This window comes from Lissotriton vulgaris, chromosome 6, assembly GCF_964263255.1.
Source record: "Lissotriton vulgaris chromosome 6, aLisVul1.2, whole genome shotgun sequence".
In the NCBI taxonomy this organism is placed as follows: Eukaryota; Metazoa; Chordata; class Amphibia; order Caudata; family Salamandridae; genus Lissotriton; species Lissotriton vulgaris.
The window spans coordinates 443,477,682-443,490,642 of record NC_141694.1 but is presented as its reverse complement, the minus strand read 5'-3'; the positions used below and the strand labels follow the sequence as shown (position 1 = coordinate 443,490,642).

At 45.5% G+C, this 12,961-nt stretch overlaps 1 protein-coding gene across 2 annotated transcripts in view; it reads right to left on the bottom strand.

Annotated features, from left to right (window-relative positions):
* The window catches only part of LOC147707445 (isoaspartyl peptidase/L-asparaginase-like), a 1,215,953-nt gene that overhangs the window by 837,509 nt on the left and 365,483 nt on the right, over positions 1-12,961 (bottom strand). For both annotated transcript variants that reach the window (XM_086926453.1, XM_086926454.1), the window contains exon 2: positions 2,001-2,217. In XM_086926453.1, the coding sequence (XP_086782579.1) occupies positions 2,001-2,217 (217 nt within the window). The remainder of the gene's footprint in view (positions 1-2,000; positions 2,218-12,961) is intronic.

The window sequence follows — 12,961 nt, the reverse complement described above, 5'->3', positions numbered from 1 at the left end:
CGTTTTTCCTTGGTCCTGCCAGTTGTTAAAATAGAGATTGTGATCAAGTTGGAACCCAAGATATTTGTACGAGTTCACCTGTGATATTGGTTTGTCATCTAGATTCCAGATGAATTTGGGACAAAGAAGTGAACTCTGACAGTCAGATGGCTTAGCTCCTCCGTGGCTCAGGGTCAGAACAAACTGCAAGAGGCCTTTTCCCTGAAGTGTTCAGCTGACCAATAGGAATTGGACCTAGACTGAACTATGCTAGTAGCATCTGCTGGAGTGAGTTGTAACTGCCAAGCGGCGTTCCTGAGGTACTGACTTAGACCCTTGGCTTTTATCAGTTGGACTTCTCTTAATAACTCTGAAATGCTGAATTGCAGTTTCCAGGAATAGGCAGAAAGTTTCAGTGAGGCAACAAGCTGCACTCTGAGGACCTGAACCACTTTCATTCTATGGATCATTAGAGATTTAGAAAAAGTAAGAAAAACATTTTAACCCTGAAAGGAGACAATATTCTCAGCTCTTTGGGCTGTAAAACAGGAATTCTAAAGAGTAACTCCAGATAGGAAATTGTTCTCTCCACCTGAGTACCAAACAGATTCCTCAAATCACAGAATTTTAAAAGAAACATCAGTTGGTCATTTGTAATGAAACCATTCCTAGTAATATAACCAAGTTATTCTTTTTAGTATTTCAGAGTTTTGCCACACCTTCCATCTTGGGACTTGCTCTGAGTTAATACATGTTTCGCTTAGTTGCATGTACCAAGACAACTAAGGGAGGGGATTGCTGCCTCACCTGTGCAAAGTCCTATTTACACACAGACCTCAAAACACAGTGTTCCCAGATGGAGCAACTATGTTTCACAGGAAATTTTCACAGGAAATCTCTTCTCCAGAGCTCGGGGATACTATGGAGCCGCTAAGATTCTCCAGAGCCCAGAGCTCTTGCGGTGCCAAGAACCAAGGAGAATGAAAGGGCACATTTCTAAATAAGAACCCACAAGGAAAAGGAATTCCTTTTTTCGCAAACTGAATATTATGTGGCTAGTTCTATGAAATAGCAGATGGTATGTCAAGCTTTCCATAATATATGTAAAAGTATGTTAGCAGACAGAAATGTTTCAGACTTTGAAATGCACATGGCTGAGCTCAGGCAGACTATAATTCATATCCCTAAAAGTTTAGAGATTTATAAGTGCTGCAATTCTATTTTCACTACTTATTGCCTATATGCCGTGAACTGGTTTGATTAGTACCCGTCCTGTAATACCCTTTTTACATTGTTTATCATGAGTTTATACCACACATCCATTTTTGTTGTTTTGCACCAATTCAGCACACAGGTACAAGATCAGTCTTCTGCAGTTTAGGAAGAAAGTGAAGACCTGGCTCTATCCTAATGGTGCTGTTTAGGCACCGTCTTTCAATAATAGGTTACATTTTCACGGCAACATAAGTGCATGGTTTGAGTTAGCGTACGTCAGCGCCAGTATGCCCGTGGGGTGATAGTGCGTTTATAAGTCTGTCTAACATTAACATTAACATTAAATAGTGGCATGTGTGTCTTGGTGCAATATGAACATCTGAATAATACTATGAATTTGGCCTTCAGCACCTCTGCCAGGGTGACATTGTCAATTGCTCAGTGGCCCTGGCAGATAACGGGCTGACTGTCAAAATTTAGAATAAATCCTAAATCAGAAGATACAATCTTTGACTGGGACAAACTCATTTGGTGTATGTCACCCACATCAGATCACGGTCAGCCTCAAACTATGCCTAGATCCCTAGTCAATGGCAAACAGTGACTATTGAAAGGTGCTTTTCTTTATTTGATGCTTTTTACCTTAAATCTTTAATAATTCGGTGATTCTCGTTATTGGATTTTTGGTAAACTTTTTCCAGTTACATTTTTCTCAGTGGGCCGTGGGATTTTTGTTGTGTTAATTAATAACTCAATTTGTTATTCATTTTTTCTCAAAATTCAGATTAAAAAAATAGTATCAATACCTGCATCAAATACAGGATTGTCTTCTAGAATCCTTACTGCTGCTTCTACAGCTTTGACAGCATTTCCTCCTTGTTTCAGTAGGGAATATCCATGTTTTGCTGCATTTTTTACTCCTAGAATACTGTCCTCTGCCAAATAATCCGGTATTGCCCAGGCTCCACCATGAACAACGAGGACCGGTTTTGCTTCCATCACTTCAAATGCGTCAATATGGGTCTGTAAGAGAAACATGTTGCTTAGTTTTAGAATCCAAGAAAGGAAAGTATACAGGCAACCACTTAAAAATGTCAGTTTCAACCAGTGTAGAAAACAAAGCAAGTGTTTTTGGAGACATTGGATCTATTATGTTAATGAAATTCTGGGACAAGATTTGAGAAGATCATTTAATAGAGTTGTAAAAACGATGACTTTTGTAACAGCTTACATTTTCTTGCCCTTAAGGCAGCTCCATATTAATCAATTCAATCTAGCCACTTATCTTATTACAGTAAACATTTAGCAGTGCTTATATCATCTGTAGAGCAAGATTGCTAGATCAGAATAACATTTATGATATTGAGGGAGTGGGTGGCAAGAATACTGGAGTAGTCTGGGGCCCTTTTGGTATTGTCCTCTAGCAACTGGAACAGGTACAAATTTGCAGGCCCTCTTCACAAGGCCCATGGTGGAGGTTCACTTGTGTAATGTTAGCCCAGCATCTGAGGACACTACTATCAGATTGGGCCCCTTTGTTTTGTCAGCCATGTACACGTATACAATGCGGGCTCTGTAGGTATGTGATTAGAATATCCCACTAAGGGATGTTTTTCATGTCATTAATTTATTTTATAAATAGCTTGCTAAAGCCTGTTTTCCTGGAAGGGTAGAACTATTGAAATACAAAAACAGGCGGAGGAGTCACATTTTCGGGTGTAATTTACTACTTCCAACAAGCCTATTCAATGTCGAGTCAGGCTTTCAAGGAATATTGTATGGTAATGTAAAGCATTAAAAGTAAATAGCATGGGAATAGATATGCATTTGTGTAGAAGCAAAGACCTGTAGGATAATATTGGTGCAGGTCTGGTAAAATGTGTGATCAGTGGAATTCCCAAACCTACATGTCGAGAAGAACTATCCAAGTTGTTGGAAATGTTAATCTAGAAAATGAAGAAACCTATTACTGAGGATGTCTGTGTCAAGATAGGGTGTTTTGAGGTTAATCAACATTTCGTGGTTTGTGATTCGAGTCCTGTTTGTTTGTTGGGTCCCGATTTGTTCTACAAACTGAACTGCACTTTATCCTGTACCCTAAAAGGATTAGAATTACAAATTCATGATGATGACATTGCCTTTAAGTTGGCAAATCAGAATCAAATTATTGGAATGTATCTGATGCTTATGACAGAAGACTTGCCTTTAGATCTCATAGATTTAGTGAGACCAGAAGTGTGGGATCTTTCAGGAAAGGACATTGGACTCATTAAAGGAGTTTAGCCTGTCCATACACAGATAAAACTGAATGCGGAGTATCCCAGAACAGCGCAGTATAATTTGACCCCTGAAATGATTGCTAGAAAGACACTGGTGATCAAGACAATGATTTAACAAGGTTTACAGAAGCAGATTATGGAGAATCCATGTAACGAACCCATTATGGGCATGCAGAAGCCTAGTGGTAAGTACTACATAGTGCAGAATCGGCAAAGGATCAATAATAGGGTGGTCCCTTGTTGTCCCGTGGTACCGGATCCTGCTGTGATTTTGTTTCAAATTCCATGTGCGGCTATGTGGTTTACTGTCATTAATTTGTATCAGGCATTATTTTCCATCCTCTTGCATGAGGACAGTCCTTTTCTCTTTGCATTTAGGCTCAGCAACAGTGGTTTTGGCATGTGCAGAATCTTGCATGAGTATACATAGAGCCCTTCCATTTTTAACCAGGTTCTTGAGAAGAATTTGGAGTCACACTGGCTATGCTGTGCAATTCTGTCTTATTCCAATATATTGACAAATCGATAGCTGTGTCAAATACTTGTGTAGCATGCAAAAATTACACTATTGCATGCTAAACCAGTTGGCTTAGAATGGGCATAGGGCATCCCCTAATAAGTTGCAGTATTGTTTGAGAAAAGTCCCATTCCTTGGTTATCATATTGAGAAAAGCGCAAGAAGGGTGTCACAAGAGAGAATTTTGGTGACCATGCAAATAAATCCACCAACAACACAGAAAGAAGTTGGGGTGTTTTTGGGAATGGTGGGCTACTGTTGTCAGTGGATACCTAACTTCTCCCTAGTGGCTAAGAATTTACAAGACTGACGCGCAAGGATGTGTCGGATCCGGTGCCGTGGGAAAATGACTGCTTGGTTGCTTTCCTATAGTTGAGAGAAAGCCTCTCCCTTGCCCCGGCACTAGGAATGACTGATTACAACAAAGCATTTTCAATTTTCTGCAGTGAAAGAGAGGGCTGTGCTCTTTCAGTTGTAACACAGAATCATGGAGGTGCCCAAAGACCAGTTGCTTACTTCTCGGCCACATTAGATCCAGTGGCTGCAGTGCTGCCCGTCTGCCTTAAAGTGGTGGCTGCAACAGGTGTCACAATCGAAAGGAGTGAAAGTACAGTAATGGGTTATCACTTGACTGTGTATGTCCTTCATTCTGTTGAGATTTTGTTAACTGGAACAAGGACAAAATACCTCATGAACAGTCGGCTGACCTGATATGAGCAAATCCTACTGGCAGCTGAGAATGTATCTCTACAGAGGTATTCTGTTTCGAATCCTACAACTTTGCTACCCCTTCCTGAGAATTACAATGATGATGGTGAAGTAGAGCATGACTGATTTGACGTCACTGAACTATGCATCAAGCTGAGACCAGATATTCAAGACGAACAACTACCTGAACCAGATAACATATTGTTTGTGGATGGCTCATGCTTATGAGATCAAAAAAGGAAACTTGAGAGCTGTTATGCAGTCTGTTCTGTTTCAGGAGTAATGGAAACTGCTTGGCTTCAGGGAGTCGTCTCCGCACAAGTATACCAACTACAGATTGATTACAGGTGAATATATTTACAAACAGTGAGTATGGCTTTGGTGTGGTGTATGACTTTGGACAGATATGGTCCCAGAGGGAAATTATGATATCATCAGGATCCCCTATACATAACTGTGAGTAGGTGAGAAAACTGTTAGAGGCTCTGCAATTGCCAGCGCAAGTTGCAGTTGTGAAATGTTCCTCACATTACAAGGGAGGTGACTATGTAGCATTCGGCAACAGATATGCTGACGAGGTTGCAAAGTCTATCAACAAAAGGGGGGAACCGTATTGGACTATCTTTAACGGGGTCCAGTGTACAAGTCCAACCAACTAGTAACACAAAGAGGGTACAAAGTTCCCCAGTTGGAATAATAGGACAGAGTGAATGTGCAACGTAGAAAAAGGAAAAAAGGGGGGAATTCCCTTTTTGGAACTAAAACCCTCACACACCCAGCGAGCTAGGTGTCATGCTTCATCATATGGGTTCTGCTCCTCGTCAGACTGGCGCTGCAATGTCTGACGGGCACCCGTAAAGGGGCTCTTTAACTGAGATCTTTTGTTCCAGCCATATGGTGCATGCGTGTGAGCGGGCAAGGGAAGTGTAGTCGTGAGGTGAAGGTGAGTAGTCAATCCACAATATACTGTATTAAGGTGGTAGACTCCATTGGTTAAAAAGGGTGGGAGGGAAGATATAAACTGGGAAAAGCTCACAGTAAATTATCTGCAACCCTCAGGTCAGGTCAACATGTTTCTTGCCATCATGGCAATTCTTCAGGACCTAAGTGTTACGTACTACACAGTGTGAAATATGAAAAAAGAAATTACAACCTCATCCAGTGGGTCAGTAAAGGGCAGGCCAAAAGGTCCTACTATGATCAAGCAACCTAAAAATGTAAAAGCAATAGGAGAATACGGTCAGTGTGAGGCTCTATTGCTTATTAGATCGCTAATACTTCTACGTGTTACACCCACACACAATTAAAAACAATGATGCTGAAAGCATCATAACAGTTAAAACAAGCTCAATAGAGACTGAGGAAGAAGGCATTGCAGAGATACGGAGCTCTATCCTTACCCTAAGGGGTGTCCTAGGGTGCCTCGCAGTCTGCTCCCGTGGGACATGCACAGAGATTAGTAAGGTACCTAGGGAAAAGGATATGCCAGGTAGGATGCCAGTCATGAGGAGGGTCGACAGGGCAACAACAGTGAAGCTGATCACAAGGGGCTCGTTGGCAACAGCACGGGCAGATGACCACCTCCTAGATAACCCCAAAGCCCGCACTGTGTGAGTTAGGTGGTAGCCCCATAGGCGCACTGTGATAGTTGAGGCCATGAGTACTGATAGACGCCACCAACCCACCGATCAGAACGCCCCATGAACACCCGACCCCCGTCAGAGTAACCTGCTGAGGGAAAGGTGAAAGCGGAACGGCTAACCCCACAGGCCAGCAGCACCCACCAGCAGACATCCGTGTGCTTTACACGGATAGTGGCATCAATGTAGTACTGATCACAACACTGGAGGTACGGGCGCAATCAGGGAGGGAATGGTACACGTTGCCCGATCGTTAACAGCGTGATCCAAGGAGCGGCAGAATGGGCCACCAACACTCAGCTTACCTCAATGGCATGCGGTCATTACCGTCTACACCTACCCCCACGAACAGCACCGGATTGAAGCGTAGAGCAGTTGATGGTGTACTTCGTAACAGTACGGCGAATATGAAGACCACTTTCTCCCGCCATGTCAGTGCTGAGGGTGGGCGTGGAGGATAGCATCTGACTGCGCATGCGCCACATCGGATACCGGATGCCGGATAACCAGTAGACCGTGTAAAGGTCTGAGCGGTAAACGTGGCGGCCATCTTGGGTGTGAAAAAGGTCTGCGGAGTAAAGGAAGACATCCGTAAAGGAGAGAGTGAGCAAGCCAAGCCACTGTTAGTAAGGTGCGGGCATAGTTAATTAAAAGATAAGCTCAATACATTGATTCATTGACTTGGTTAGATAACCTGCGTCAAAGTTAACCGAATTGACAGTCAGGAGCGGAAAACTATATCGGTAGGCAATAGAGTAATTGCCAAAGTATAGTAGAGGTATTGCTCAGGGGGAGGGCGGTGGTTCTTTAATTGGATGCTGATGTTATAATGTTACAGCCAAAAGCGAATGGGTGCTAACATTCCCTACGGGTACGGGACCTCATTTTAAGGGTAGACCCACTATGACTGATGTGACAGGGGCGCAGCCATTGGTGATGTAGTAATGGTACAGTAAAAGTGGACGATTGGGGGCCGAATGCCAGACACTGCTGTATCGGGGTAGCTAGAAAGAATCATCATTGGTGTGGGCATCTCAAAAACAAGGGGGAGTTTTGGTGTTGGAACATTAGATAGAAAATGAGGGAGGTGCCCAGGGTTTAATTTGGTCTCAGATGGTAGTATGACAGTGCCTCAGAGAAAGTTGTGGTGTATGTACCGAGTCATCTTAAAGTGGCAGGGGGTTGTTTATCTACTGTGCCAGGGATGAACAAGGGACAGAGTCATTCAAACCCATTGTGTCAAGTTTGAGCCGGTGCACCCATCTCTGTTCAATCCTGAACAGTGAATGTTGTGTAATGCCCGGGTGGGATTCTAGTATCAGTCACCTGACATTGTCTGCTTGATGACCATGCTGCGTGTAGTGTTCATAAAGTCTTGTGTGTTTCTTGGAGCATCTAATGTTGCTCTTATGCTCCATAATTCTTAGTTTGACTTGTCTCATCGTCATCCCAACGTAGTGTTTTCCACAGGGGCAGGTGAGCATGTAGATGCGTTTTGTACTGTTACAGTTAGTGTGCCTCTGTAGGTGCCACACAAAGGTGTCAGTAAGTTTTCCTTACACTGGATTGTTTGGAGGCAGACAGCGCACCCGCCGCAGGAAAAATGACCAATTACAGGTGGGAGGCCCAATAGTGTGTTCTGGCCAGACATGTTTCTTAGGCCTTGTATGGATTAAGGAGTCCTTCAAGTTGGATGTCCGCTTAAAAGTGAAACAAGGACGTGGGATGTCTAAGCCCCCTGAATTGATAATATTCCAATGCTTGTTTATTGTTTTCTTTATGAAGGTCGAGTTCTTGGTAAAGCAAGTCACACAAGTAATCAACTCTTCGGAAGCTTTAGTGCGTGTTTCAAGTAAACCTCCCTGGGGTTATTCAAAGCTCTTTTGTTAGAGTTGCGAATGAGTCTGGTGGGGTACCCTCTGTCCTGTAATTTGTGAGCCTCGCTTCCTGTTGGTAATCAGATCTGGCGGTACAGTTCCTGCGTACCCTGAGGAACTGCCCAAAGTGGAGATTGTCCCTCAGGGCTTTCGGATGGTAGCTTTCATAGAGCAGGAGACTGTTCCTATCAGTAGTTTCGCGGTAAAGGCTAGTGCTGATGCCTTTATCGCTTCTTGGATCACGCTGTTATCGATCAGGCAACGTGTACCATTCCCTCCCTGATTGCGCCCGTACCTCCACTGTCGTGATCAGCACTACATTGATGCCACTATCCGTGTAAAGCACACGGATGTCTGCTGGTGGCTGCTGCCGGCCTGTGGGGTTAGCCGTTCCGCTTCCGCCTTTCCCTCAGCAGGTTACTCTGACGGGGTTGGATGTTCGTGGGGCGTTCCGATCGGCGGGTTGGTAGCGTCTATCAGTACTCATGGCCTCAACTATCACAGTGCGCCTATGGGGCTACCACCTAACTCACACAGTGCAGGTTTTGGGGTTATCTAGGAGGTGGTCATCTGCCCGTGCTGTTGCCAACGAGCCCCTTGTGATCAGCTTCACTGTTGTTGCCCTCTCGACCCTCCTCATGACTGGCATCCTACCTGGCATATTCTTTTCCCTAGGTACCTTACTAATCTCTGTGCAGGTCCCACAGGAGCAGACTGCGAGGTACCCTAGGACACCCCTTAGGGTAAGGATAGAGCTCTGTATCTCTGCAATGCCTTCGTCCTCAGTCTCTATTGAGCTTGTTTTAACTGTTATGATGCTTTCAGCATCCTTGTTTTTAATTGTGTGTGTGTAACACATAGAAGTATTAGCGATTTAATAAGCAATAGAGCCTCACACTGACAGTATTCTCCTATTGCTTTTACATTTTTAGGTCGCTTGATCTTATTAGGACCTTTTGGCCTGCCCTTTACTGACCCACTGGATGAGGTTGTAATTTCTTTTTTCATATTTCACACTTTGTAGTACATAACACTTAGGTCCTGAAGAATTGCCATGATGGCAAGAAACATGTTGACCTGACCTGAGGGTTGCAGATTAGTTACTGTGAGCTTTTCCCAGTTTATATCTCCCCTCCGACCCTTTTTAACGAAGAACAGCAGAGCAGGGTAAATGAGGTTTGTGTAAATAAAGATGAAGATGAAATATGGGTTTCAGGAGATAGCAGACCTGTGTTGCCAAATAGTTTGCTGCCACCACTGGCTAGGAATTACCATGGTCTGACCCATGTAGGGAGGAATAAACAGGGTTTGTAAGTGTGATATTTTACATCATCTAAGCACAAACTAATTGTGTGTGTTTCAATTCCAACCTTTTCCAGCGGGATTTCTGCATTGGCTCGGAGCCCCTGATCTAGTCCTTCTTGCAAAGCGTGAACAGCAGCAGTGATAAGGGACAGCCATGCTGTTTCCCTCTCAGATAGGAAACGATGGGAACAATGCTGTTGCTCAAACAATGCACTTAAGAGTCTCTATTAAGTAAGACCAGTGTAAATATTGAACTGTTTCTCAACAACAATGTCTCTCAAGTATTTGCCCGGCGTTAAACGCCTCTAATACCATGCAAGGGTTATCAAACAAAGAGGCAGGCGCTGGGGTGCCTTAGGGGTGCCTTCCAGTGGAGCTGGATGGTTCATCTCTAATAAGCGGTCCGGGCTGTCCCAACTACCAATCAGTGGGGAGAAGACAGGCATGACAGATTACAACGGGGGACAAAGGTCCGCACTACCTATCCTTCACTACTTGCAAAGACTAGACAGAATATTTCTATTCTCCGTTATTTGTAAGCAGAGAATATCTCAAAAGAACTATACTGCAAACAATCTATGTTAAGACAATCGATCAGTGGGCAGAAAAATAGGTACGACAGATTACAACGGGGGACAAAAGTCTGCGTTACCTACCCTTCACTTTCTGCAAAGGGGGACAGAATATTCCTATTCCTCCCCGTTTGCAGGCAGCGAATGTCTCAAAGAGCGACAAAGTAAATACTAGTATTTCAATCAATCAAACAATCAATCAATTCGCAATTCGTCGTGTTTCACGACCTTACCCGGACCGCATGGACAGTTTCTCGTCTTCCGTTTCCAGCGCCCGATCGTCCTCTACTCTCTGTTGTTACTGCGGCACTCCTGATGGTTCCCAGTCAGGACCGTAGATCACTCGAGAGAGGTCTGCTCGGAACCAGTGAAGTTCGGATGACCGGCTGCCAGACGAGGGTCTATCGGGCAGGTGCACTTCCGATCGTTGCAGTCGTTCACTCTGTCGTCGGGACCTCTCCCACTGGATCCACGTGTCGCTGATGGGCCCCACGCTTGGGACGCCAATTGAGGAAAGTAAAAATGGTCAGGCGGTTGGGTCGATGTCTCTCAAGTATTTGCCCGGCGTTAAACGCCTCTAATACCATGCAAGGGTTATCAAACAAAGAGGCAGGCGCTGGAGACAGGAAGACAGGAAACAAAGTTTTATCCCGACGGAGCAGAACACATCAGATCGGACAACGAGGTATCGTTTCGAGGTGCTCTAACAGCCTCTCTGAGGCCTGGCCTCTTATACACTGGTTTATGGCATGTGACCATTCTTCATTACAATAAAGACACTGTGAAGTATGGAAAAAGACATCCCCGGAATCCCCGCCTCAGACCCATTCCCACACATTTCCACAGTAGAGGTCCCCACCCCCCATACAATAGGAGATGGTTATTACCCAGCCGGACGTTCCGCCGATTCTTAGAATGTGTGCGCCTGATCGGATCTCAGGGGGGGTGAGGGGCCAGGACCAATCGTAGCTCCTTTGAAGAGGGGCGATTCCATACAGTAAGGGGTAATAAAACTGTATCCTCAGGCTAGGTGATGACCGGGGACCCGTGCAAACAATCGGGCTCAAAGGAAGGGGGTCATCAAAGGAGAGGTATTCATGCAAGGAATGGTTCCGTGTGGACAATTGATGTAGAGGAAGGGGTTTATCAATAGAAGGGTATTCATGAAAGGAAGGGGGGTGTTGGTCAGGCGCGGGGTGTGATTCCCAGGGGCAGAGTCAAGCAGAAGAAGAGGTTTTATGACTGGTGCATGTGAGAGCGGGGGCAGCCAGGGTGCGCTGGGGATGCTTGCAGGGTCAGGGGAGTGCGCTGGCGATCGATCGTGAACAGGGAGACCATGGTACCTAAAATGGCTGCCGTGCATATTCGTGCGTGAGTCTGAGGAATGGACAAGATGGCGCAGATGATGTTCAGTTCGCAAACTAAAATTCCACAGTCCTCCCTTTTAACATGTCTCGCCAACTTGTCAATTTAGGTCTTAGGGCACATGCAGTTAGCAATGAGTGAACACAAAGGTGGCAAGCATTGAACGCCTAGGCAACACCCACACAGTACCACGACCGGTATCAGTAGAAATGTAAACAACCTCCATCCCCAGTCCTTCAAAGTATCCCAAAACCAGCTCCCAAGCGACCATCCTTCTTGCTCCTGGTGAACCTCTGAGGAAAGTCTGTGGAGATGCTCGATTGCTTTGTAGACTGAGGGCGAGTTATCTGGTACGTAGGTGCAACAGCTGGATCCGATGATGCTGCATGCTTCCCCACGGTCAGCTAGAACCTCATCTAGAACAAGGCGGTTTTGGAGAGCCACCAGGCAGACTGCCTGAAGCTCGGCCGTGTTGTTAGCGAGGATGCCAGCCGTGATGTTTATGGTCGTTTCTACTGCCTGGGTTAGGTGTCGGATGGCGCAGCTGTTTGCCATTGGGCCCCACAGAGGAACAAGTCCCTTCACTGCATCCAGGAACTGTGCTCCGGTGGAGTCGGCTTGTTCGATGTCTCTTGCGCGCTTCTGCCGGTGATGGATTGCTGGGGTTACATACGTTGGGGGGAGAATGAAGGCGATGTAGCAAGTACCCCCCCAACCTTTCGGGAGCCAAGTGTAAGCTTTGGTGCCACAAACAAAGTACATATTCGGAGAGGCAACAAAGGAGGGGGGATCAATTGAGTCCAATGTCCTGGTGATGTGGCAGGAACTGTGACCCACCAGCTGTGTTCCCAGGCCTTTGATGCACACAAGGCCTGTGACATTGATAACAGACAGAGCTACAGTTAGAGTGGCAGCAGTTCGTTTCCGTAGGTAGGAGAAGGTGGGTCCAGCTGGATTATGGAACACCTGCATTTCAACTCGTTCTTTGGCAGGGATGTCCATATGGAAGGAGGAACCAGAGGTCAAGGGACAAAAGGGAACAGACGTCCTTCCGGTTTTGTTCAGCCAGAACCCATAGTAGAAGTGTGATACTGTTTGACCAGAAGTGGCGTTGTCCCTGCGGCTCTCTTGCAAGAGGATCAACCAGGCAAGGCAGGAGCCGTGAACTGAGAAAGGTGAAGGGATGAAAGGGACGGAGTGTCCGGTGGCATGTGGGAGCAACCCGCAGATCCAGCAGTTGGTGGCGTTGGCAGCAAGGTTGTGCTGGTGCAACAGTTGCACAAAGGAATTGTTCCAGAACTCCTTATGCCTTTCTCGGAGCTGAGGCGAAAGGGAGATCAGGTGATGCTCTTTCATAGTGGTTGGCTGTGCAGTGGTCAGCAATATCTGATGAGCGGGTGCGCTTTCCTCCAAGATCCAGAAGGAGGTCATGAGGAGGAGGCAAAAGAGGAAGACAATGAAGAGGGCAATTGTCTTTGATTTGTGAATACTGTCAGTCTTTGGG